This window comes from Lichenostomus cassidix, unplaced genomic scaffold (genome assembly GCF_008360975.1).
Source record: "Lichenostomus cassidix isolate B80296 unplaced genomic scaffold, HeHo_3.0 HiC_scaffold_38, whole genome shotgun sequence".
NCBI classification, from domain to species: domain Eukaryota; kingdom Metazoa; phylum Chordata; class Aves; order Passeriformes; family Meliphagidae; genus Lichenostomus; species Lichenostomus cassidix.
In genome coordinates, this window is record NW_028147440.1 from 1,814,402 (window position 1) to 1,840,184 (window position 25,783).

At 50.1% G+C, this 25,783-nt stretch overlaps 2 protein-coding genes, 1 long non-coding RNA gene and 4 other non-coding genes across 56 annotated transcripts; 4 read left to right on the forward strand and 3 right to left on the reverse strand.

The window, feature by feature from the left end:
- The first annotated feature begins 186 nt into the window (after positions 1-186).
- JOSD2 (Josephin domain containing 2) lies at positions 187-8,298 on the forward strand. Its single transcript, XM_085045405.1, has 6 exons — positions 187-242; positions 3,669-3,788; positions 5,691-5,816; positions 6,943-7,074; positions 7,746-7,808; positions 8,148-8,298. The coding sequence occupies exons 1-6, from the start codon at positions 187-189 to the stop codon at positions 8,245-8,247; spliced, it is 597 nt and encodes a 198-aa protein (XP_084901531.1). The 3' UTR covers positions 8,248-8,298.
- Positions 5,004-5,332, forward strand: LOC146422957 (uncharacterized). The gene is made up of 2 exons (XR_014847803.1): positions 5,004-5,120; positions 5,228-5,332. It is a non-coding gene; the product is annotated as an uncharacterized LOC146422957 (long non-coding RNA).
- A 4,880-nt stretch (positions 8,299-13,178) lies between the features above and the next one.
- Positions 13,179-13,250, forward strand: TRNAE-CUC (transfer RNA glutamic acid (anticodon CUC)). Its single transcript has one exon. It is a non-coding gene; the product is annotated as a tRNA-Glu (tRNA).
- Positions 13,251-13,429: 179 nt separating this feature from the next.
- On the reverse strand, positions 13,430-13,503 carry TRNAT-AGU (transfer RNA threonine (anticodon AGU)). The gene has a single exon. It is a non-coding gene; the product is annotated as a tRNA-Thr (tRNA).
- Positions 13,504-15,909: 2,406 nt separating this feature from the next.
- On the reverse strand, positions 15,910-15,981 carry TRNAM-CAU (transfer RNA methionine (anticodon CAU)). The gene has a single exon. It is a non-coding gene; the product is annotated as a tRNA-Met (tRNA).
- A 1,512-nt stretch (positions 15,982-17,493) lies between these two features.
- On the forward strand, positions 17,494-17,575 carry TRNAS-GCU (transfer RNA serine (anticodon GCU)). Its single transcript has one exon. It is a non-coding gene; the product is annotated as a tRNA-Ser (tRNA).
- A 1,498-nt stretch (positions 17,576-19,073) lies between these two features.
- LOC146422962 (uncharacterized) lies at positions 19,074-25,597 on the reverse strand. 50 transcript variants are annotated; one of them, XM_085045446.1, is made up of 10 exons: positions 25,445-25,595; positions 24,440-24,651; positions 22,900-23,102; positions 20,773-21,415; positions 20,645-20,712; positions 20,035-20,518; positions 19,599-19,756; positions 19,462-19,482; positions 19,298-19,324; positions 19,074-19,266 (listed from the first exon to the last, which is right to left on the reverse strand). In XM_085045446.1, the coding sequence occupies exons 1-10, from the start codon at positions 25,537-25,539 to the stop codon at positions 19,168-19,170; spliced, it is 2,010 nt and encodes a 669-aa protein (XP_084901572.1). In that variant the 5' UTR covers positions 25,540-25,595; the 3' UTR covers positions 19,074-19,167. The 50 variants fall into 50 exon arrangements, with proteins under 50 accessions (XP_084901572.1, XP_084901551.1, XP_084901550.1 ...); XM_085045425.1 differs by adding an exon at positions 20,552-20,578 and having other exon boundaries at positions 20,645-21,415; XM_085045424.1 differs by having other exon boundaries at positions 20,035-20,406; positions 20,473-20,518; positions 20,552-21,415.
- Between the last annotated feature and the right edge of the window lie 186 nt (positions 25,598-25,783).

The following is a 25,783-nucleotide window of genomic DNA, read 5'->3' on the forward strand; positions in this document are numbered from 1 at the left end:
AGGAAGGTCGCGCCCCTCTGATTGGCGAATCCACCGGCGCAATGCACGGCGGGAGGAAGGTCAGAGCGCTGACTGGTCCGTCACGCGCGCAGCACGACGGGAAGAAGGTCGGCTGGCCGCGATTGGCCGCCGCGGCGCGGGGCATGCCGGGAGTTGTAGTCGCGGCCTGAGGGGGCAGCGGCCGCCATGGCCCCGGAGGAGGCGCGGGGTGAGCGCGGGGAGCTCGGGGGACACTTCTGGGGGTCCCGAGGGGTCCTGAGGGGGCTCGGGGCGGGCAGGGAGAGCCTGGCGGTGGTTTTGGGGGGTTCGGAGGGGTTTGGGGGGTGAGGGGAGGCAGAGGCCGCGCTGAGGGCCGAGAGGGGCTTGAGTAGGCCTGGGGGGTTTGGGGGTCCGAGGAGGGATTTGGGGTCCTGAGGAGATTTTGGGGATTGGGGTCCTGAGGAGATTTTGGGGATCCTGAGGGGTCTGGGGCGGATTTTGGGGGATCTCGGGAGGCTCAGAGTTTGGGGGAAGTTTTGGGGTCCTGAAGAGGTTTGGAGGGGTTTTGGGGGGTCTAGGGGGCTTAGGGTTTGGGGGCTTCTGGCAGAGATTTTGGGGTTCCTGAGGAGATTTTGGGGATATTTGGGAGGTCCTGGGGGTCTCTAGGAGGGATTTCGGGGGGTCTCGGCGTTTAGGGAGATCTGAGAGAGGTTTGGGGAGTCCTGAGGGGGTTTTGGGGGATTTTTGGGGGATTTGGGGTTCTAGGCGTTTGGGGGAGGCTGGGAGAGGTTTTTGGGGGTCCTGAGGAGATTTTTGGGAGTCATTTGAGGGATCCTGAGGGGTCTGGAGGGGATTTTGGGGGATTTTTTTGGGGGATCTCGGCATTTTGGGGGTCCTGAGGAGGTTTTGGGGTCATTTTGGGGATCCTAAGGGGGTCTTCAGACACCCCCGAAATTTTGGGGAGGGGTTCTTGTGGGAAATTTGGGACATTCTTGCAATTTAGGGTTGAAATTTGGGGAATTTCTGCAATTTAGGGTTGAAACTTGAGAAATTTCTGTAATTTTGGGGTGAAATTTCAGGAATTCTTACAATTTCGGGTTGAAACTTGGGGTATTTCTGCAATTTTGGGGTGAAATTTCGGGAATTTCTGTAATTTTGGGTGAAATTTTGGGAATTTCTGTAATTTAGGAGTGAAATTCGGGGAATTTCTGTAATTTTGGGGTGAAACTTGGGGAATTCCTGCAATTTAGGGTTGAAACTTGGGGGAATTTCTGTAATTTTGGGTTGAAATTTCAGGAATTTTAGTAATTTTGGGGTGAAATTTGGGGAATTTCCGCAATTTAGGGTTAAAATTTCGGGAATTTGTGTAATTTCAGGTTGAAAGTTGGGGAATTTCTGTAATTTTGGGGTGAAACTCAGCAAATTCCTGCAATTTTGGGGTGAAACTTGGGGAATTTTAGTAATTTAGGGTTGAAATTTTGGGAATTTCTGTAATTTAGGGTGAAATTTTTGGGGAATTCCTACAATTTTGGGTTGAAACTTGAGAAATTCCTGCAATTTTGGGGTGAAATTTGGGGAATTTCTGTAATTATGGGTTGAAACTTGTGGAATTTCTGTAATTTTGGGGTGAAATTTTGGGAATTTCTGCAATTTTGGGGTGAAATTTCAGGAATTCTTACAATTTTGGGTTGAAACTTGGGGTATTTCTGCAATTTTGGGGTGAAATTTCGGGAATTTCTGTAATTTTGGGTGAAATTTTGGGTGAAATTTTGGGAATTTCTGTAATTTAGGAGTGAAATTCGGGGAATTTCTGTAATTTTGGGGTGAAACTTGGGGAATTCCTGCAATTTAGGGTTGAAACTTGGGGGAATTTCTGTAATTTTGGGTTGAAATTTCAGGAATTTTAGTAATATTGGGGTGAAATTCTGGGAATTTCTGTAATTTTGGGGTGAAATTTCGGGGAATTTCTGCAATTTTGGGTTGAAACTTGGGGGAATTCCTGCAATTTAGGGTTGGAACTTGGGGAATTTCTGTAATTTTGGGGTGAAACTCAGCAAATTTCTCTAATTTTGGGGTGAAACTTGGGGAATTCCTACAATTTGGGGTTGAAATTTGAGAAACTCCTTCAATTTCGGGTTGAAACTTGAGAAATTTCTGTAATTTCCGGTTGAAACTTCGGGAATTCCTTCAATTTAGGGTAGAAACTTGGGGAATTCCTACAATTTCAGGGTTGGAATTTCTGTACATTTGGGTTGAAACTTGAGAAATTCCTACAATTTAGGTTTGAAATTTGAGAAATTCCTGCAATTTCAGGGTGAAACTTGGGGGAATTTTAGTAATTTAGGGTTGAAATTTCAGGAATTTCTGTAATTTAGGGTGAATTTTCGGGGATTTCCTACAATTTCGATTTGAAACTTGGGGAATTCCTACAATTTCGGGTTGAAACTTGAGAAATTTCTGCAATTTTGGGGTGAAATTTGGGGAATTCCTACAATTTTGTGTTGAAATTTCAGGAGTTTCAGTAATTTAGGGGTGAAATTTCAGGAATTTCCTTAATCTTGTGGTGAAATTTTGGGAATTCCTACAATTTTGTGTTGAAATTTCAGGAGTTTCAGTAATTTAGGGGTGAAATTTCAGGAATTTCCTTAATCTTGTGGTGAAATTTTGGGAATTTTAGTAATTTAGGGTGAATTTTCGGGGAATTCCTACAATATTGGGTTGAAACTTGGGAAATTCCTACAATTTAGGGTTGGAATTTCTGTAAATTTGGGGTGAAATTTGAGAAATTTCTTCAATTTCGGGTTGAAACTTGAGAAATTTCTGCAATTTTGGGTTGAAACTTGGGGAATTCCTTCAATTTCGGGTTGGAATTTCTGTACATTTGGGTTGAAATTTGAGAAATTCCTTCAATTTCGGGTTGAAACTTGAGAAATTTCTGTACATTTGGGTTGAAACTTGAGAAATTCCTACAATTCTGAGTTGAAATTTGAGCAATTCCTTCAGTTTCAGAATGAAATTAAAGCTCATTTTCACTCTCCTCTCTCTCTCCCTGCAGCTCCCCAGGCCTCTGCCCCCTGCCCCGATCTGGGGAGGGGTCTCCCGGATTTGGGGAGGGGTCTCTCCAGCCCCGAGGATCCCTCCAGTTTGGGGAGGGGTCTCCCCGGCCCCGAGGATCCCTCCAATTTGGGGAGGGGTCTCTCCAGTCCCAAGGGTCCCCCCGATTTGGGGAGGGGTCTCCCTGATCCCGAGGGTCTCCCCGATTTGGGGAGGGGTCTCTCCAGCCCCGAGGGTCCCCCGGATTTGGGGAGGGGTCTCCCTGATCCCAGGAGTCCCCCCGATGTGGGGAGGGGTCTCTCTGATTTGGGGAGGGGTCTCTCCAGCCCCGAGGGTCCCCCCGATTTGGGGAGGGGTCTCCCTGATCCCGAGGGTCCCCCCAATTTGGGGAGGGGTCTCCCGGATTTGGGGAGGGGTCTCCCTGATCCCGAGGATCCCCCCGATTTGGGGAGGGGTCTCCCCGATGTGGGGAGGGGTCTCTCTGATTTGGGGAGGGGTCTCTCTGATCCCGAGGGTCCCCCCGATTTGGGGAGGGGTCTCCCGGATTTGGGGAGGGGTCTCCCCGGTCCCGAGGGTCCCCCCGATTTGGGGAGGGGTCTCCCCGATGTGGGGAGGGGTCTCTCTGATTTGGGGAGGGGTCTCCCCGGGCTGTACCACGAGCGGCAGCGGCTGGAGCTCTGCGCTCTCCACGCTCTCAACAACCTGCTGCAGAGACCTTGGCTCAGCAAAGCCTCTGCCGACCAGATCTGCCGCAGGTCAGACCCCAGACCCAATTCCACAGGGGAAATGGGGGTGCTGGGGGGCTTTCCCCAATTTGGGGAGGGGTCTGGGGGGATTTGGGAGTCCCTGGAGGATTTTCTGAATTTGAGGAGGGGTCTGGAGGGGGGTTTGGAGGTCTTCTGGGGCTTTCCTGAATTTGGGGAGGGGTCTTGGGGGGTTTGAGGGGTCTGGGAGGGGGTTTGGGGGTGCCTGGAGGGTTTTCTGAATTTGGGGAGGGGTCTGGGAGGGGATTTGGAGTCCTGGGGGCTTTTCCCGAATTTGGGGAGGGGTCTGGGAGGGGATTTGGGGGTCTAAGGGGTGTCTTGGGGGTGTTTCCCGAATTTGGGGAGGGTCTGGGGGTTTGAGGGGCTCGGGGAGGATTTGTGGGTCCTGGGAGGGTTTCCCAAATTTGGGGAGGGGTCTGGGGGATTTGGGGGTCCTCAGGGGTGTCTTGGGGGTTTTCTGAATTTGGGGAGGGGTCTGGGGTAGTTTAGGAGCTCAAGGAAGGGTTTGGGGGTCCTCTTGGGGTTTCCTGAATTTGGGGAGGGGTCTGGGGGAGACTTGGGGGCTCAGAGCGAGGATTTGGGGGTCCTGGGAGGCTTTCCCGAATTTGGGGAGGGGTCTGGGAGGATTTGTGGGTTCTGGGAGGGTTTTCTGAATTTGGGGAGGGGTCTGGGGGGTCTGAGGGGCTCGGGATCACTCCCAGAGGGATCCTGGGGGCTTTTCCCGAATTTGGGGAGGGGTCTGGGGGGCTCGAGGAAGGGGTTTGGGGGTCCCAGGGGGTTTCTGGGGGGTTCCTGAATTTGAGGAGGGGTCTTGGGGGCTTTGAGGGGTTCTGGGAGGGGATTTGGGGGTCCTGGGGGATTTATTGAATTTGGGGAGGGGTCTTGAGGGGATTTGGAGCTTTCAGTGGGACAGAATTGGGGTGGGGGTCCCAATGGGGAGATTACAGAATTTGGGGAGGGGTCTGGGAGGGGGTTTGGGGGTCCTGGGGGGCTTTCCCGAATTTGGGGAGGGGTCTGGGAGGGGCTTTGGGGTCCGAGGCTGTTTCCCTAATTTGAGGAGGGGTCTGGGGGGATTTTGGGGAGAGGTCTGGGGTATTTGGGTCTGGGGTCTCAGGTAACTAATTGGGTCTGGGGTCTCTGAGGTAATTAATTGGGTCTGGGGTCTCTGGGGTCTCAGGGGTATTTGGGTCTGGGGTCTCTGGGTAATTGGGTCTGGGGTCTCTCAGGTAATTAATTGGGTCTGGGGTCTCTGGGGTCTCAGGGTAACTAATTGGGTCTGGGGTCTCAGGTAATTAATTGGGTCTGGGGTCTCTGGGGTCTCTGGTTATTAATTGGGTCTGGGGTCTCTAGGTAATTAATTGGGTCTGGGGTCTCCAGTAATTAATTGGGTCTGGGGTCTCTGGTTATTAATTGGGTCTGGGGTCTCTCAGGTAATTAATTGGGTCTGGGGTCTCTGGTGTCTCAGGTAACTAATTGGGTCTGGGGTCTGTGGGGTCTGTGGTTATTAATTGGGTCTGGGGTCTCTGGGGTCACTCTGGTAATTGGGTCTGGGGTCTCTGGTGTCTCTGGTTATTAATTGGGTCTGGGGTCTCTGGGGTCTCTGGTGTCTCTGGTTATTAATTGGGTCTGGGGTCTCTGGGGTCTCTGGTGTCTCTGGTTATTAATTGGGTCTGGGGTCTCTGGGGTATTTTGGGTCAGGATAATTAATTGGGTCTGTGGGTAACTAATTGGGTCTGGGGTCTCAGGTAACCAATTGGGTCTGGGGTCTCTGGGGTCACTCTGGTAATTGGGTCTGGGGTCTCTGGTTATTAATTGGGTCTGGGGTCTCTGGTTATTAATTGGGTCTGGGGTCTCTGGGGTCACTCTGGTAATTGGGTCTGGGGTCTCTCCCAGGCTGTCCCCTCACTCCCGGCCCAACCCCCACCGCAGCCCGCTGGGCACAGGCAACTATGACATCAACGTGGTGATGGCAGCGCTGGGGACACTGGGGCTGGCGGCTGTGTGGTGGGACAAGAGACGGTGAGACCCCTACCCTAATTCCTGAGACCCCCAGAGACCCCTCCCCTAATTCCTGAGACCCCCCAGAGACCCCTCCCCAAATTGGAGACCCCCCAGGGACCCCCAACCCAAATTAGAGACGCCTAAATCCCAACCTTGTCACACTGGGGCTGGCGGCTGTGTGGTGGGACAAGAGACGGTGAGACCCCAACCCCAACTGGGGAGACCCCTACCCTAATCCCTGAGAGCCCCAGAGACCCCTCCCCTAATTCTAGGGACCCCCAAGGACCCCCAACCCAAATTAGGGACCCTTTAGTGACCCCCAACCCAATTGGGGACCTCTTGAATTCTCCTTGTCACACTGGGGTTGTGGCAGTGTGGTGGGACAGGAGACAGTGAGACCCCAACCCCAATTGGGGAATGACCCTGAGACCCCTCCCCTAATTGGAGAGACCCTCAGAGACCCCTCCCCAAATTAGGAACGACCCCTCCCCAAATCCTGGACCCCCTGAGCCTCCCCAGGACCCCAACCCAGTTCAGACCCCAAACCCTCGATGTCACACCCATCTCGGTGTCCCTGTGCTGTCCCCAAGTGCCACCAACCCCTCCCTGTTAATCCCCATTAATTAATTTATTTATTTATTAATTAGTTGCCATTAATTAATTAATATCCATTAATTAATTAAGCCCTCTCGCCAATAAGCCCCTCCCCATTAATCAATGCCCCTCCCCATTAATTAAACCCCCTCCCCATTAATTAAACCCCCCTCTATTAATTAATTACCGCCTCCCCATTAATTAACGCCCCTCACCATTCAGCCCTCTCTCCATTAATTCCCGCCCCTCCCCATTAATTAATTACCACCCCTCCCCCTTAATTAATTACCGCCTCCCCATTAATTAATGTGCCCCTCCCCATTAATTTACCACCCCCCCCCTTAATTAATCGCCTCCCCATTAATTAATTATTGCCCCTCCCCATTAATTAATTACTCTCCCCATTAATTAATTACTGCCCCTCCCCATTAATTACCGCCTCCCCATTACACCCCTCACCATTAAGCCCTCTCCCCATTACTGCCCCTCCCCATTAATTAATCCCTGCCCTCCCATTAATTAATTACCCCTCCCCATTAATTCCCCCCAGCGCGCTGTCCCGGCTGTCTCTGCCGCACATCGTGGGATTCCTGCTGAACGTCCCCTCGCGGGTGACACTGGGGACACTGTCCCTGCCGCTGAGCCGCCCGCACTGGCTGGGGGTGCGGCAGCTGGGGGACACCTTCTACAACCTGGACTCCAAACTGACCACACCAGCAGTCATCGGCAATGAGAGCCACCTCAGGTGAGTCACCTGTGTGTCACCTGGGGTCACTGGGGGACACCTTCTACAACCTGGACTCCAAACTGACCACCCCGGCGGTCATCGGGGACGGGACACAGCTCAGGTGAGTCACCTGTGTGCCACCTGTGTGTCACCTGTGTGTCACCTGGGGGGTCACTGGGGGTGTGACAGCTGGGGGACACCTTCTACAACCTGGACTCCAAACTGACCACACCAGCGGTCATCGGGGATGAGAGCCACCTCAGGTGAGTCACCTGTGTCACCTGTGTCACCTGTGTGTCACCTGGGGTCATCAGGGGTGTCACTGGGGTCACTGGGGGTGCGGCAGCTGGGGGACACCTTCTACAACCTGGACTCCAAACTGACCACACCAGCGGTCATCGGGGACGGGACACAGCTCAGGTGAGTCACCTGTGTGCCACCTGTGTCACCTGTGTGTCACCTGGGGTCATCAGGGGTGTCACTGGGGTCACTGGGGGTGCGGCAGCTGGGGGACACCTTCTACAACCTGGACTCCAAACTGAGCGAGCCAGTGGCCATCGGCAATGAGAGCCACCTCAGGTGAGTCACCTGTGTCACCTGGGGTCACTGGGGTCACTGGGGGACACCTTCTACAACCTGGACTCCAAACTGCTGGGGCCAGTGGCCATCGGCAACGGGACACAGCTCAGGTGAGTCACCTGTGTGTCACCTGGGGTCAGCAGGGGTCACTGGGGGTCACAGGGTGTCACCAGGGGTCACTGGGGGACACCTTCTACAACCTAGACTCCAAACTGCCAGCGCTGGTGGCCATCGGGGCTGAGAGCCACCTCAGGTGTGTCACCAGGGGTGTCACTGGGTGTCACCTGGGGTCACTGGGTGTCACCAGGGGTCACCTGGTGGTGGCAGAGGTGGCATTGTCACCACGGTGTCCCCAGTGTGGTGTCCCCAATTCGGTGTCCCCAGTGTGGTGTCCCCAATGTCCCCAGCTCGATGTCCCCAGCTCAGTGTCCCCCATCTGGTGTCCCCAGGCAGTTCCTGCAGCAGGCGCTGGCCGCAGGGAGCTCTGAGCTCTTCCTGGTGGTGACAAAGGACGTGGAGGAGCAGGGGAGCTGGCTGAGCCCCGAGTGACACCTGGGGACACCCCTGGGACACCTGGGGACACCTGGAGACATCTGGGGACATCCTGAGTGACACCTGGGGACACCTGGAGACATTGTGGGAACACCTGGGGACATCCTGAGTGACACCTGGGGACATTGTGGAAACACCTGGAGACACCTGAGTGACACCTGGGGACATCCCAGAGACACCTGGGGACATTGCGGGGACATCCTAAGGACACCTGGGGACATCTGGGGACATCCTGAGTGACACCTGGGGACATTGTGAAGACACCTGGGGACATCCCGGGGACACCTGGGGACATTGTGAAGACACCTGGAGACATCCTGGTGACACCTAGGGACACCTGGGGACACCTGAGAGACACCTGGGGACATCCCAGAGACACCTGGAGACATCCCAAGGACCCCTGGGAACATCCCAGGGACATCCCGAGTGACACCTGGGGACATCAGAGGACATCCCAGAGACACCTGGGGACATCCCAGAGACACCTGGGGACACCTGGGGACATCCCAAGGCTGGCAGCGCCGCGGTTTGCCGGGAAATGTCCGAATTTTTTGGGATTTTCCCGCCGGGATTTGGAGGATTCCCGAGGTTTAGCCACGCCCCCGGTGGTGACGTCACCTCGGTGTCACCTGGATGTCACCTGGTGTCACCTGGTGTCCCCCGGGGTGTCCCCAAGGGCCTTAAATCTCCCAAAAAAAGGATGACAAGCGAAGGTTTGCAGCTCTGAGTGTCTCTGTTTGTCACTTCCGGATGGGAAATCCCAAAATCTGCGATTTTCACCCCAAATTTCAACACAAATTCCTGGAGTTTGTGCCAAATCCCCAAATTCTGACCCAAAATCACTGAATTTCACCCCAAAATCCCCAAATTCCACCCAAAAATCTTCAAATTTCAGTGCAAAATTCCCAAAATCTGCCCAAAATCCCTGAATTTCGCCACAAAATTCCCTGAATTTTGCCCCCAAATCCGAGTTTCACCCCAAAATCTCCAAATTTCCCCACAAAATTCCCAAATTCTGCCCCAAAATCCCTGAATTTCGCCATGAAATTCCCAAATTCCACCCCAAAATCTCCAAATTTCAGTACAGAATTTCCAAATTTTGCCCTACAAATCCCTGAATTTTGCTACAAAATTTCCAAATTCTGCTCCAAAATCCCTAAATTTCACCACAAAATCCCCAAATTCTGCTCTGAAATCCCATAATTTTGGCCTCATATCGGTGTTTCACTGAATTTTGCCACAAAATTCCCAAATTCTGCCCCAAAATCCCTGAATTTTGCCCCCAAATCCGAGTTTCACCCCAAAATCTCCAAATTTCCCCACAAAATTCCCAAATTCTGCCCCAAAACCCCTGAATTTTCTCCTCAAATCTGAGTTCCAACATCTAAATCCCTAAATTTTGCCATTAAATCCCCAAATTCTGCCCCAAAACCTCCAAATTTCAGCACAAAACCCCCAAATTTTGCCCCCAAATCCCTGAATTTTGCGCCCAAATCCAAATTCCGCCCCAAAATCCCTGAATTTTGCCCAAAAATTCCCAAATTCCACCCCAAAAATCTCCAAATTTCAGTGCAAAACCCCCAAATTCCACCCCAAATCCCCGAATTTTGCCCCCAAATCCGAGTTTCACCCCAAAAATCCCTAAATTTCGCCACAAAATTCCCAAATTCTGCCGAAAAAATCCCATAATTTTGGCTTCATATCAGAGTTTCACTGAATTTCGCCAGAAAATTCCCAAATTCCACCCCAAAATCCCTGAAATTCGCTACGAATTTTCCGAATTCTGCCCCAAAATCCCTGAATTTCACCAAAAAATCCCAAATCCCACCCCAAAATCCCCAAATTTCAGTGTAAAATCCCCAAATTCTGCCCCAAAATCCCTAAATTTCACCCCAAAATCCCTGAATTTCACCACAAAATCCCCAAATTTTGCCCCGAAATCCCCGAATTTCGCCCCAATATCCAAATTCCGCCCCAAATTCCACCCCAAAGTCCCCAATTTTAACCCCAAACCCTCAAATTCCAGCCGAACACCCCAAAATTCGACCCCAAAATCCCCGAATTTCATCAGAAAATCTGTTTTCATCCCCAAAATCCCCAAATTTAACCCCAAATTTAGACCCAAAATCCCCAAATTTAACCCCAAATTTAGACCCAAAATCCCCAAATTTAACCCCAAAATCTTGAAATTCACCCCAAAAATCCCCAAATTCAACCCCAAATTTAACCCCAAAATCCCCAAATTCACCCCAAAATCCCCAAATTTAGAGCCAAATTCCCCACATTTAACCCTAAAACCCCCAAATTTAACCCCAAAATTTAACCTCAAAACCCCCAAATTTAATCCCAAAATCCCCAAATCCCCCAAATTTAACCCCAAATTCACCCCAAAATCCTTAAATTTCACCCCAAATTCCCGAAATTTAACCCCAGAATCCCAAAATTCACTCCAAAATCCCCAAATTTAACCCCAAATTCCCGAATTTAACTCCAAAATCCCCAAATTTAACCCCAAAATCCCCAAATTTAACCCCAAAATTCCCGAATTTAACCCCAAAATTTTACCTCAAAATCCCCAAATTCATCCCAAAATCCCGAATTTAACCCCAAATTCCCCAAATTTACCCCAAAACCCCAAAATTTAACCCCAAAATTTAACCTCAAAATCCCCAAATTTAATCCCAAAATCCCGAATTTAAACCCAAGTTCCCGAAATCCACCCCAAATCCCCCAATTTAACCCCAAAATCCCCAATTTAACCCCAAAATCCCCAAATTCCCGAATTTCTTCCCTCACAGCGCCAAAGGCGGGAAAACCGCGGCGGGGGCGTTGCCTTTCCCGATCCGCCCTCTGATTGGCTCTCCGGCTTGATTGACAACCCCGTCAACCAATCACCACGCGGAAATGGGATTCGGGGTTCAAAATCTTCGAATTTCGCCCCAAAATCTCCACATTTCTCTCACAATTCCCAAAATTCCCACCCGAAAACCGCGAACTCCACCCCAAAATCCCGGAATTTCCCCCCAAAATCCCCAAATTCCACCCCAAAATCCCCCGATTTCTTCCCCACAGCGCCGTTGGCGGGAAAGGCGAGCTGGAGGCGTTGCTAACCCTGAGCCGCGCCCTGATTGGCTGCGCTGTTTGATTGACACCTTCTCCGGGCCTGATCCACCAATCAGCGCTCGGCGCGGGGGCTCAGGTGGAGCGGGCGCTGCGCAGGTTAAAATCTCAGAATTTCTCCCCGAAATCCCCGAGTTTCGCTTCGAAATCACCAAATTCCATCCCCAAACTCACGAATTCCACACAAAAATCCCCGATTTTCACCCCAAAACCCCCAAATTCCACACAAAAATCCCCAAATTCCACACAAAATCCCTGAATTTCACCCCAAAACCCCCAAATTCCACACAAAAATCCCCGAATTCCACACAAAATCCCTGAATTTCACCCCAAAACCCCCAAATTCCACAAAAAAATCCCCGAATTCCGCACCGAAATCCCCGAATTTCACCCCAAAAGCCCCAAATTCGTCCCCCAAATGCTCCACATTCACCCCACAGTGCTGAAGCGTGAGGGGGAAAGGCGGAGGCGTTCCTAACCCTGAGCAGCGCTCTGATTGGCTGCGCTGTGTGATTGACACCCGTTTGGGAACAGCGCAGCCAATCAGCGCTCGGCGCGGGAACTGTGGCGGAGCCGGCTCTGCGCAGGTTAAAATCCCAGAATTTCCCCCTGAAATCCCCGAGTTTCGCCCCGAAATCACCAAATTCCACCCCCAAAACCGCGAATTCCACACCGAAACCCCCAAATTCCACACCAAGATCCCTGAATTTCACCCCAAAATCCCCAAATTCCACACAAAAAAACCCAAATTCCACACAAAAATCCCCGAATTTCACCCCAAAATCCCCAAATTCCACACAAAAAAACCCAAATTCCACACAAAAATCCCCGAATTTCACCCCAAAACCCCCAAATTCCACACCAAAATCCCCGAATTTCACCCCAAAACCCCCAAATTCCACACAAAAATCCCCAAATTCCACACAAAATCCCTGAATTTCACCCCGAAACCCCCAAATTCCACACCAAAATCCCCGAATTCCACACAAAATCCCTGAATTTCACCCCAAAACCCCCAAATTCCACACAAAAAAACCCAAATTCCACACAAAAATCCCCGAATTTCACCCCAAAACCCCCAAATTCCACACCAAAATCCCCGAATTTCACCCCAAAACCCCCAAATTTCACCACAAAACCCCCAAATTCGTCCCCCAAATGCTCCACATTCACCCCACAGTGCTGAAGCGTGAGGGGGAAAGGCGGAGGCGTTCCTAACCCTGAGCAGCACTCTGATTGGCTGAGCTGATGGATTGACACCCGCTTGGAACCCGCGCAGCCAATCAGCGCTCGGCGCGGGAACTGTGGTGGAGCCGGCTCTGCGCAGGTTAAAATCCCAGAATTTCCCCCTGAAATCCCCGAGTTTCGCCCCGAAATCACCAAATTCCATCCCCAAAACCGCGAATTCCACACCGAAACCCCCAAATTCCACACAAAAATCCCCGAATTCCACACAAAAATCCCTGAATTCCACACAGAAATCCCGGAATTTCACCCCAAAACCTCCAAATTCCACACAAAAATCCCCGAATTTCACCCCAAAATCCCCAAATTCCACACAAAAAACCCCAAATTCTACACAAAGATCCCCGAATTTCACCCCAAAACGCCCAAATTCGTCCCCTAAATGCTCCACATTCTCTCTCACAGTGCTGCGCCGTGAGGGAGGAAAGACGGAGGCGTTCCTAACCCTGAGCCGCGGTCTGATTGGCTGAGCTGTTTGATTGACAACCCCTCCAGACTTTCCCAGCCAATCAGCGCTCGGCGCGGATGTTCTGCTGGCGCCGGCGCAGTGCTACTCTCATCCCTCCCTGGTGGTCTAGTGGTTAGGATTCGGCGCTCTCACCGCCGCGGCCCGGGTTCGATTCCCGGTCAGGGAACATCGCTTTTATTTATTTTTTTCCTACTTATTTCCGCTTCCGATTTTTCCACTTTGTTTTTCCATTCCCTCTCACCTCCAGCTTTGGCTTTTCGCTTAAAAATGATTTAATTAAAAAAAAAAAGAGAGTTTGATGGTAAAAATGCGCTGTCGATGTCGCGATAGTGTCGCGATCCGGAAAGGCACCGCTGGGATTCGAACCCAGGATCTCCTGTTTACTAGACAGGCGCTTTAACCAACTAAGCCACGGCGCCGCGCGCTGAGCGCGCCGGCAATGAGCTTTATCAGCCTGGACCCCGAATGGGAAACCCCAAAATTCCCAAAATTCCCAAAATTCCAAAAATTCCCAAAATTCCCATCACCCCAAAAATCTCCCAGCCATTTACTTATAATTTAAAAAAAAAAAATATTTTCATTTTATATTTTTAATTAAAAAAACATTATTTTCATTTTTATTTTAAATTCTTAAATTTAAAAAAATTATTATTTTCAAGTTTATTTTTATTTTTTTTAAGTTTAATTTAACTTGATTTCAAGTTATTTTTAGTTCTTTTAGTTTAATGGATTTTTTGTTTTGTTTTGTTTCAGTTTATTTTATTTTATTTTAATTTTATTTTTTAATTTCATTTCATTTCGTTCTACTTAATTTAATTTCTTTTAATTGTATTTTGTTTCGTTTTATTTTATTTTTTAAATTTTATTTTTAATTTAATTTAATTGAATTTAGTTTTACTTTATCGTATTTTATTTTATGCCATTTAGTTTTACTTTATTGTGTTTTATTTTATTTAATTTAGTTTCATTTAATTTTATTTAATTTTAATTTTTCATGTAATTTTATTTCATTCTACCTAATTTAATTTCATTTATTTTCATTTTATTTTTATTTTGTTTTATCATATTTTATTTTATTTTATTTTCCACCATTTTTTCCCTTTTTTCCCCATTTTTTTCCCTTTTTTTCCCCTTTTTTAACCTCTTTCCTTCTTCCCCCAGTCCCAAAAAACCCGAAATTTTCGGGAATGGCCAAACGGGGAAAAAATAACCCAAAAAACCGGAAAATCCAGGGAGAAACCGAGAAAATTCAGGGGAAAAAGAGAGAAAAAAAGAAAGAAAAAAATGGGGGAAAAAATGGGGAAAATGGAAAAAATGGGAAAAATGGGAAAAAGGGAAAATAATGGAGAAAAATGGGGAAAAATGGGGAAAAATGGGGAAAATGGGGAAAATGCAAAAAAATTGAAAAAATGGAAAAAAAAAGGGGAAAAATCAGAAAAAATGGGAAAATGGGAAAAAATGGGGGAAAGATGGGAAAAATGGGAAAAATGCAAAAAAATTGAAAAATGGAAAATAGGGAAAAAATCAGAAAAAATGGGATAAAATGGGAAAACTGGGGAAAAATGGGGGAAAAAGGGAAAAAGTGGGGAAAAAATGGGGGAAAAGGGGATAAAATTGGGAAAAAAGGGAAAAATGGGAGGAAAATGGGGCAAAATGGGGAAAAAAGGGGGGAAAAAGGGAAAATAAGGGAAAATGGGGAAAAAAGGAAAAAATGGGAAAAGATGGGGAAAATGGGAAAAATGGAAAAATGTGAAAAATTGGGGGAAAATGCAAAAAAATTGAAAAAATGGGAAAAAAAGGGGAAAAATCAGAAAAAAAGGGAAAATGGGGAAAAAAGGAAAAAATGGGAAAAGATGGGGAAAATGCAAAACATTGAAAAAATGGAAAAAAAGGGGGAAAATCAGAAAAAATGGAAAAAATGGGGAAAATGGGAAAAAATGGGGAAAACTAAAAAAATGGAGAAAATGGGGAAAAATGGGAATAAAAAGGGGAAAAAAGGGAAAAAAGGGAAAAATGGAAAAAAAGGAAAAAAATCAGAAAAAATGGGGGAAAAGGGAAAAATGGGAAAATGGGAAAAATGGGAAAAATGAAAAAAAATTGGAAAAAAGGGGGAAAAAAGGAAAAAATGGGAAAAGATGGGAAAAATGGAAAAATGGGAAAAAATGGGGGAAAATGCAAAAAATTGAAAAAATGGAAAAAAGAAAAAAATCAGAGAAAATGGGAAAAAAGGGAAAAAATGGGGAAAAATGGGAAAAAGGAAAAAAGGGAAAAATGGAGGAAAAAAATGGGGGAAAAAACGGGAAAAAGGAAAAAAAGGGAATAACGGGAAAAAATGAGAAAAATGGGGAGGAAATGGGAAAAAATGGAAAAAAGGGAAAAAATGGGAAAAAACTGGGGGAAAAGGAGAAAAAAGGGAAAAAATGGGGAAAAAATGGGGAAAAAAGGGAAAAATGGGAAAAATGCAAAAATATGGAAAAATGGAAAAAAATCAGAAAAAAATCAGAAAAAAATCAGAAAAAATCAGAAAAAATCAGAAAAAATCAGAAAAAATCAGAAAAAATCAGAAAAAATCAGAAAAAATGGGGAAAAATGGGGGGAAATGGGAGAAATACGAAAAATGGGAAAAAAGTGGGGGAAAATGGGAAAAGTGGGGAAAAAAGGAGAAAAAATGTGGAAAATGGAAAAAAAGGGGAAAATGGGCAGAAAATGAGGGGAAAAAATTGGAAAAAAATGGAGGGAAATGGGAAAAATTGGGGGAAAATGGGGAAAAAAAAGAAAAGAAAATTGGGGAAAAACATGAAGAAAAAAAGGGATTAAAAAGCATTTAGCAGAGGATGGTTTCGATCCATCGACCTCTGGGTTATGGGCCCAGCACGCTCCCGCTGCGCCACTCTGCTGCTCGGCAAATGTCATTAATTCCATCCTAATTAACCCAAATTAACTCCGGCAGGACTGGAAAGGTCTTATTTTCCCTCCCTGGGTGGAAATGGTTTTTTTCCCCATTTTTTTATCTTCCTTTTATTTGATTTTTTTTTCCTCGGTTTTTTCCCCTTTTTAAAAAAAAATTACCTTTTTTTTTTCTTTAAAATTTCCGGCTTTTTTAATATAATTTTCTCCTTTTTATTCCCATTTTTCCCCCTTTTCCCATCCTTTTTTTCCTCCTTTTTTCCTCCCCTTTCCTTCTATTTTTCCCCTATTTTTTCCCTTTTTTTCCCCAATTTTTTTTCCTTTTTTCCTCCCATTTTTTCCCTTATTTTTTCCCTTTTTCCCCCCTTTTTCCTTTTTTTCTCTCTTTTCCCTCCTTTTATTAAAAACTTCTGGATCTCCAGGAGAAGAATCTAAACCTGAAATTGGGTTTTTTGGGGGAAGTTTAGGAAATCTCGAGGGGCAGAACTGGAGAAAAGAGGAGAAAATGGGGAAAAAGGGAAAAAATTGGGGGAAAAAGGAGAAATCAGGAGAAAAAGGAGAAAACTGGGGAGAAAAGGAGAAAATTTGGGTAAAAAAAAGAGGAAATAGGTGGAAAAAAAGAGAAAATAGGTGGAAAAATGGAGGAAATTTGGGTTAAAAATGAGAAAATAGGTGGAAAAAAGAGGAGAAAATTTGGGTTAAAAAAGGAGAAATTTTGGGTTAAAAAAAAGGAGGAAATTAGGAAAAAAAGGAGAAAATTTGGGTTAAAAAGGAGAAAATTTGGGTTAAAAAGGAGAAAATTTGGGTTAAAAAAGGAGAAAATTTGGGTAAAAAAGGAGGAAATAGGGAAAAAATCCGAAACGGGAAATGAGGTGGAAAATGGCAATTTTGGGCTCAGGAGAGGAACAGGACAGAGAACAGAACAAAGACCCCAAAATGAGACATTTCCACCCAAAATGAGACATTTCCACCCGAAATTGAGACATTTCTACCCCAAAACGAGATATTTCCATCCAAAATTGAGACATTTCACCTCAAAACGGGACATTTCCAAGCAAAATGAGACATTTCCACCCCAAAATGAGATGTTTCCACCCCAAAATGAGATATTTCCACCCGAAATTGAGACATTTCGACCCCAAAATGAGATATTTCCACCCAAAACGAGACATTTCCACCCCAAAAAAGGGACATTTCTACCCCAAAATGAGACATTTCCACCCCGTAATGAGATACTTCCACCCAAAAATGAGATATTTCCACCCCAAAAAGGTACATTGCCACCCAAAAATGAAACATTTCCACCCCAAAATGAGACATTTCCACCCAAAACGAGACATTTCCACCCCAAAATTCCCGTTTTTCGCCCATTTTCCCAGCCGGGATTCGAACTCGCGGCTCCACCCTAAGCCACGCCTCTAGCCACGCCCCTTTCCCCGCCCCCGGCTGGCCACGCCCCCTGCGCGCTCCCCTTGGCGGCGCGGGCGCAGCGCGCAGCCGCGGACGAGGTGGCCGAGTGGTTAAGGCGATGGACTGCTAATCCATTGTGCTCTGCACGCGTGGGTTCGAATCCCACCCTCGTCGGGAGCCTTTTGGGGTGGAAATGACTCATTTTGGGGTGGAAATGTTCCTTTTTGGGGTGGAAATGTCCTTTTTTGGGGTGAGAATGTCTCATTCTGGGGTCTTCCTGTCCGTGAAACACCTTTTTTATAGGGGAATCCCAATCTTCAAATCCCACCATCGTCAGGAGCAAATTTTGGGGTGGAAATGTCTCCTTTTGGGGTGAAAATATCTCGTTTTGCAGTGAAAATGTCCCTTTTTGGAGGGAAAATGTCCCATTTCGGGTGGAAATGTCCCATTTGGGGTGGAAATATCCATTTTGGGGTAAAATGTCTCATTTTTTGGTGGAAATATCTCCATTTTGGAGTGAAAATGCCTTTTTTTGGAGTGAAAATGTCTCATTCTGGAGTAGAAATGTCTCATTTTTCGGTGGAAAAACCTCATTTTGGGGTAGAAATGTCTTATTTTGGGGTGAAATGTCCTTTTTTGGGGTGGAAATGTCTCATTTTGGGGTTCTTCTGCCCTTGAAAACCCTTTTTTATCAGGAATCCCAATCCTCGAATCCCACCCTCGTCGGGATTGATTTTTGGGGTGGAAATGTCTCATTTTGGGGTGGAAAAAATCTCATTTTGGGGCGGAAATGTGCAATTTTGGGGCGGAAATGTCTCATTTTGGGGTCGAAATATCTCATTTTGGGGTGAAATGTCCCTTTTTGGGGTGAAAAATCTCATTTTGGGGTTCTTCTGTCCTTGAAACTCCTATTTTATCAGGAATCCCAATCCTCCAATCCCACCCTCGTCGGGATTGATTTTTGGGGTGGAAATATCTCATTTTGGGGTGGAAATGTCCCATTTTGGGGTGGAAAAAATCTCATTTTGGGGCGGAAATGTACAATTTTGGGGCGGAAATGTCTCATTTTGGGGTCGAAATATCTCATTTTGGGGTGAAATGTCTCTTTTGGGGTGAAAATATCCCATTTTGGGTGAGAATATCCATTTTGGGGTGGAAATGTCTCATTTTGGGGTGAAAATGTCCCATTTTGGGTGGAAATATCTCATTTTGGGGTCTCTCCATCCCTAAAACCCCTTTTTAATGAGGAACCCCAATCAATCCCACCCTCCTCGGGATTCATTTTTTCCCATTTTCACCATAATTTCCACCTTTTCCCATTTTCCCCACACTTTTCCCATCTTTTCCCACCATTTCTCTCATTTTCCACCCTTTTTCACTTTTTCTACCCCATTTTCCCATTATTTTCCCTCCTTTTCCCATATTTTTTCAGATTTTTTCCCACATTTTCCTTTCCATCCTTTCCCCACCTTTTTCTTGACCTCTTTTTTCCTCTTTTTCCACATTTTTTCCCAACTTTTCCCCATTTTCCCTCTCATTTTCCCCATTTTTTCCCACCTTTTCCCCATTTTTCTTCTCATTTCCTCCTTTTCCCCATTTTTCCAATTTTTCTTCCAATTTTCCCAATTTTCCCCATTTTCCCACCTCGGGAGACCCAAACAGGTAAAAAGAATTAATTAAAAAAAGGCAAATCCCAGGAATTTTATTGAATTCTCTCTGCTCGGGGTGCTCAGGTGGGCACAGGTAGCCCCGGGCAGGTGTTCCTGTCACCTTTCCAGCTGTTCCCAGCCCTTTCCAGGTGTTCCCATCACCTTTCCAGGTGTTCCCATCACCTTTCCAGGTGTTCCCAGCTCATCTCCAGGTGTTCCTGTCACCTTTCCAGGTGTTCCCAGTTCATTCCAGGTGTGTCTGTCCCATTTCCAGGTGTTTTCCAGGTGGTTTTGCCTCATCTCCAGGTGTTCCTGTTCCATTTCCAGGTGTTCCCATCACCTTTCCAGGTGTTCCCAGCCAATTTCCAGGTGTTTCTATCCTGTCTCCAGGTGTCTCTATCCCATTTCCAGGTGTTCCTGTTCAATTTCCAGGTGTTTCCAACCCATTTCCAGGTGTTTCCATCACCTTTCCAGGTGTGTCTGTCTCATCTCCAGGTGTTCCCAGTTCATTTCCAGGTGTTCCTGTCCAATTTCCAGGTGTTTTCCAGGTGTTTTCCAGGTGTCTCTATCCAATTTCCAGGTGTTCCCAACCCATTTCCAGGTGTTTCTATCCTGTCTCCAGGTGTTGCTATCACCTTTCCAGGTGTTCCCATCCCATTTCCAGGTGCTTCAAACTCCTTCCCAGGTGTTCCCAGCTCATTTCCAGGTGTTCCCCTCACCTGCCCAGGTGTCTCTATCCCATTTCCAGGTGTTGCCGTCGCACTCCAGGTGTCTCCATCCCACTTCCGGCTGTTCCCCTCACCTGCCCAGGTGCTTCTAGCTCATCTCCAGGTGCCTCAAATCCACCGCCAGGTACTTCCAGCTCCTCTCCAGGTGAGTCCATCACCTGTCCAGGTGTTTCTATCTCATCTCCAGGTGTGTCCATCACCTGTCCAGGTGTTTCTACCCAACTCTCATCTCCAGGTGAGTCTGTTCCGCACCCAGGTGTTTCCCTCACCTGTCCAGGTGTTTCTATCTCATCTCCAGGTGTTTCTAGCCAACTTTCAGGTGTGTCTGTCTCATCTCCAGGTGTGTCCATCACCTGTCCAAGTGCTTCAATCTCCTCTCCAGGTGAGTCTGTCTCACTCCCAGGTGAGTCCATCACCTGTCCAGGTGTCTCTATCCAACTTTCAGGTGTGTCCATCACCTGTCCAGGTGTTTCTATCTCATCTCCAGGTGTTTCTAGCCAACTTTCAGGTGTGTCTGTCTCATCCTCAGGTGTTTCTATCTCACCTCCAGGTGAGTCTGTGTCCTCCTCAGGTGTTTCCCTCACCTGTCCAGGTGTCTCCACCTCACTACTGGGGGACCCAGAGTCACCTGCCGGGCTCACCTGGCCACTCCCATTCTCACCTGTCGAGCTCACCTGGCTTGTCTCTCCCTCACCTGCAGGGCTCACCTGGCCACTCTCACTCTCACCTGCAGGGCTCACCTGGCCACTCCCATTCTCACCTGTAGGGCTCACCTGTCCCCCCTCACCTGAGGAGCTCACCTGGCCACTCTCACTCTCACCTGTTGAGCTCACCTGGCTGCTCCTCCCCTCACCTGCATGGCTCACCTGGCCGCTCTCACCTGCAGAGCTCACCTGTTCTCCCTCACCTGTGGGGCTCACCTGGCCACTCCCACCTGCAGGACTCACCTGGCCACTCCCACTCTCACCTGAAGAGCTCACTTGTTCTCCCTCACCTGTGGGGCTCACCTGGCCACTCTCACTCTCACCTGCAGGGCTCACCTGGCCGCTCCCCCCCTCACCTGCCGCTCTCACCTGGCCGCCCTGCCCCGCCCAGGGCCTGCCCAGGTACCTGAGCACCTCCCCAGGTGGGCACCTCCTCTCGGCCTCCAGGTGCATCAAGCCCCTGAGCATCTCCAGCGCCGCCCCGCCCAGCCCCCGCCAGGTGCGCGGCAGCCCCGCCCGCAGCTCACCTGTGCGGCAGGTGCGGCCGTGCCACGCCCGGAAGCGCCGGAAGTGCGGGTCGGCGGGCTCAGGTGAGCCCCAGGGGAACACACCTGTCAGCAGCGCGAAGAGCAGCACGCCGAACGCCCAGGTGTCCAGCGAGGGCCGCAGGTGCAGCGCGGCCTCACCTGGCCGCAGGTGCCACAGCTCGGGCGGCGCGTAGGGGGCGGGGCCGGAGGGGGCGGGGCGCACCTGCCAGCCCCACACCCGCGTCAGGCCGAAGTCGCCCACCTTGACCAGGTGGCACTCGCGGTCGAACGCCAGCACGTTGTCCAGCTTCAGGTCGCGGTGCACCAGGGCGTGGCCGTGCAGGTAAGCCAGGGCAGAGCTCACCTGGGCGGCGCAGCGCTTCACCTGCGCCTCGGGGAGACCTACCTGGGGACAATGGGGACACACCTGGGTCACCTGGGGGCATTGGGGACACACCTGGGTCACCTGGGGACACCTATGGGGTCAGTCAGTGTCACCTGGGACACGCCTGAGTCACCTGGGGTCATTGGGGACACACCTGGGTCACACCTGGGTCACCTGGGGGCACCTATAGGATTACCTGGGGACACTGGGGACACACCTGGGGACACCTATGGGGTTACCTGGGGGCAGTCAGTGTCACGTGGGACACACCTGGGGTCATTGGGGACACACCTGGGTCACACCCTGGGTCACCTGGGGACACACCTGGGGTCAGTCAGTGGCACCTGAGGACACCTGGGTCACCTCTGGACACCTATATAATCACCTGGGGACACCTAGGGGGTCACCTGGGACACACCTGAAGTCAGTCATTGTCACCTGGGACACACCTGGGGTCATTGGGGACATTGGGGACACACCTAGAAACACCTGGAGACACCTATGGGGTTACCTGGGGGCAGTCAGTGTCACCTGAGACACACCTGGGTCACCTCTGGACACCTATATAATCACCTGGGGACACCTATGGGGTCACCTGGGGTCAGTCAGTGTCACCTGGGACACACCTGGGTCACCTGGGGTCACTCACTGTCACCCACCCAGCACCAGGGTCACCTGGGAGCTCACCTGGGCACACCTGCCCTCCCCCCACACCTATCGGCCCCCCCCCACCTGACCCAACCCTGTCCCACCTGTCCCACTCACCTGTCCTTACACTCACCTGTCCTTACACTCACCTGTCCCCCACCCATCCCACTCACCTGTCCCCCACCCATCCCACTCACCTGTCTCACACCTGTCTCCCGTCCTCATACACCTGTCCCACCTGTCCCTCACCTGTCCCCTCTCACCTGTCCCTCCCTCCTCTCCAACCTGTCCCACACCTGCCCCCCTCCTGCTACACCTGTCCTCCCTTCCTGCTCACCTGTCCTTACACACACCTGTCCCACCTGTCCTGCACACGCTTGTCCCACACCTGTCCCACACCTGTGTCACACCTATACCACACCTGTTCTTGCACACACCTGTCCCACACACACCTGTCCTACCTGTCCCTCACCTGTCACACACCTGTCCCACACACACCTATCCTTGCACACACCTGTCACACACCTGTCCCACACACACCTGTCCTTGCACACACCTGTCCTTGTACACACCTGTCACACACCTGTCCCACCTGTCTCTCACCTGTCCTTACACACACCTGTCCCACCTGTCCTGCACATACTTGTCTCACACCTGTGTCACACCTATACCACACCTGTCCTTGCACACACCTATCCTCACCTGTCCCACGCACACCTGTCCCACACACACCTGTCCCCCTCCTGCTACACCTGTCCCCTCTTCCTGCCCACCTGTCTCACACCTGTCCCACCTGTCCCTCACCTGTCCCACACACACCTGTCCTGTCCCACCTGTCCCACCTGTCCCCGGCTCACCCCAGGTGTCAGCAGGCCGCACAGGTCCCCCGCAGGTGCGAACTCCTGGGCGAAGGCGAATTCCCGCGGCGTCTCGAAGGCGAAGGGCAACACCTGCAGACAGGTGAGCTCCCCCCGCAGGCACAGGTGAGTGCAGAACTCCCGCAGGAAGCCCCACCTGTCCGTGCGCTCCTTGTGCAGCAGCTTCAGCACCACCTGCGCACCTGGGGACAGGTGACACTCACCTGAGACAGGTGACACACCTGGGGACAGGTGACACACACCTGAGACAGCTAATACAGGTAACACACACCTGAGACAGGTAACACACCTGGGGACAGGTAACAGACACCTGGGGACACGTGACACACACCTGGGGACAGGTGACACTCACCTGAGCACACCTGGGGACACGTGACACACACCTGAGACAGGTAACACAGGTAACACACATCTGAGAACAGCCAAGGACAGGTAACACACCTGGGGGCAGGTAACACACACCTGAGATGGGTAATACAGGTGATACACACCTGAGCACACCTGAGGACAGGTAGCACACACCTGGGGACAGGTAACACACACCTGAGACAGGTGATACACACCTGAGCACACCTGGGCACAGGTAACACACACACCTGAGGACAGGTCGCACACACACCTGTGGACAGGTTCTCCCTCTCCCAGACACACCTGAGCCCCGGGGAATGGCGGGAAGGACAAAGGGGGACTCACGTGATCGGGGGGAACCTCAGGTGTGCCCCAGGTGTGTCCCAGGTGTGTTCCAGGTGTGTCTCTATGTGTCCCCAGGTGTGTATGCAGGTGTCCTCAGGTGTCCTCAGGTGTCCCCCAGCTGCCCCCAGGTGTGCCTAGTTGTGCCCCAGGTGTTCCCCAGCTGTACCCCAGGTGTATTCCAGGTGCCCACAGGTGTGCTCAGGTGTTCCCCAAGCCCCGCCAGGTGTCCCCAGCTGTGCCTATTTGTGCCCAGGTGTTCCCCAGCTGTACCCCAGCTGCCCCCAGGTGTATCCCAGGTGCCTCCATGTGTACCCAGGTGTATCCCACGTGTATCTCAAGTGTCCCCATCTGTACCCCAGGTGTTCCCCAGGTATATCCCAGCTGCCCCAGGTATATCCCAGGTGTGTCTCAGGTGTCCCCAGGTGTCCCCAGGTGTCCCCACGTGTATCTCAGGTGTTCCCAGGTGTATCCCAGGTGTATCCCAGTTGCCCCCAGGTGTGCCCAGGTGTGTCTCAGCTGTCCCCAGGTGTCCCCACGTGTCCCCGGGTGCCCCCAGGTGTATCTCAGGTGTCCCCAGGTGTGCCCAGGTGTGCCCAGGTGTATCTCAGGTGTCCCCAGTTGCCCCCAGGTGTATCTCAGGTGTATCTCAGGTGTCCCCATGCCCCCCAGGTGTATCCCAGGTGTGCCCAGGTGTATCTCAGGTGTGCCCAGGTGTCCCCAGGTGTATCCCAGGTGCCCCCAGGTGTATCCCAGGTGCCCCCAGGTGTATCCCAGGTGTATCTCAGCTGTCCCCAGGTGTATCCCAGGTGTGCCCAGGTGCGCTCACCTCCCCGCCGGGGCCGCGCCAGCACCACTCTCCCGTAGGATCCGCTGCCCAGTTCTCCCAGTACATCCCAGTGCAGCTCCAGTTCCTGCCGGGGGAGCTGCCGGGCTGCGCGCAGCATCAGCGCCTGCAGGAGGCGCTCCTGAGCCTGAGCCACCGACTCCTCATCGTCATCCTCCTCATCGGCCTCGGCCTCGGGGGGAGCCTCCGCGGGCCTGCGGACCGGTACGGACCAGTATAAACCAGTACGGACCAGTATGGACCAGTATAGACCAGTATGGACCAGTATAGACCAGTATGGACCAGTATAGACCAGTATAGACCAGTATAGAGCAGTATAGACCAGTATAGAGCAGTATAGACCAATATAAACCAGTACAGCCAACCCTCATCCTCATCGGCCTCGGCCTCGGGGGGAGCCGCCGTGGGCCTGCGGACCAGTACGGACCAGTATGGACCAGTATGGACCAGTATGGACCAGTATAAACCAGTATGGACCAGTATAGAGCAGTATAGACCAATATAAACCAGTACAGCCAACCCTCATCCTCATCGGCCTCGGCCTCGGGGGGAGCCTCCGCGGGCCTGCGGACCAATATGGACCAGTATGGACCAGTACAGACCAGTATGGACCAGTATAAACCAGTACGGACCAGTAGAGTCCAGTATAGACCAATATAACCCAGTCCAGCTCAACCCCCATCGTCATCCTCATCTTCATCATCGTCATCATCATCACCCTCAGGGGGAGCCTCTGTGGGCCTGCGGACCAGTATGGACCAGTACGGACCAGTATGGACCAGTACGGACCAGTACGGACCAGTATAAACCAGTATGGACCAGTATGGACCAATATAAACCAGTATAACTTGGCCTCCTCATCATCATCAGCATCAGCCTCTGATGGAGCCTCCATGGCCCTGCAGACCAGTACAAACCAGTACAAACTGGTACAAACCAGTACGGACCAGTACAAACCAGTAGGGAGCAGTGTAGAGCAATACAAACCAGTATAACCCAGTACAGCCCAGTCCAGTCCAACCCTCGGCCTCATCAGCATCATCATCTTCATCATCGGCGTCGGCTTCTGACGGAGCCTCCATGGGCCTGTGGACCAGTATAAACCAGTATGGACCAGTATAAACCAGTATGGACCAGTATAAACCAGTACGGACCAGTACAGACCAGTATAAAACACTGTAGAGCAGTATAGTACAGTATAGACCAGTATAAACCAGTATGGACCAGTATAAAACACTGTAGAGCAGTATTGTTCAGTATAGACCAGTATAACCAGTATAAACCAGTACGGACCAGTCCAGTCCAACCCCTGTCATCATTGGCATT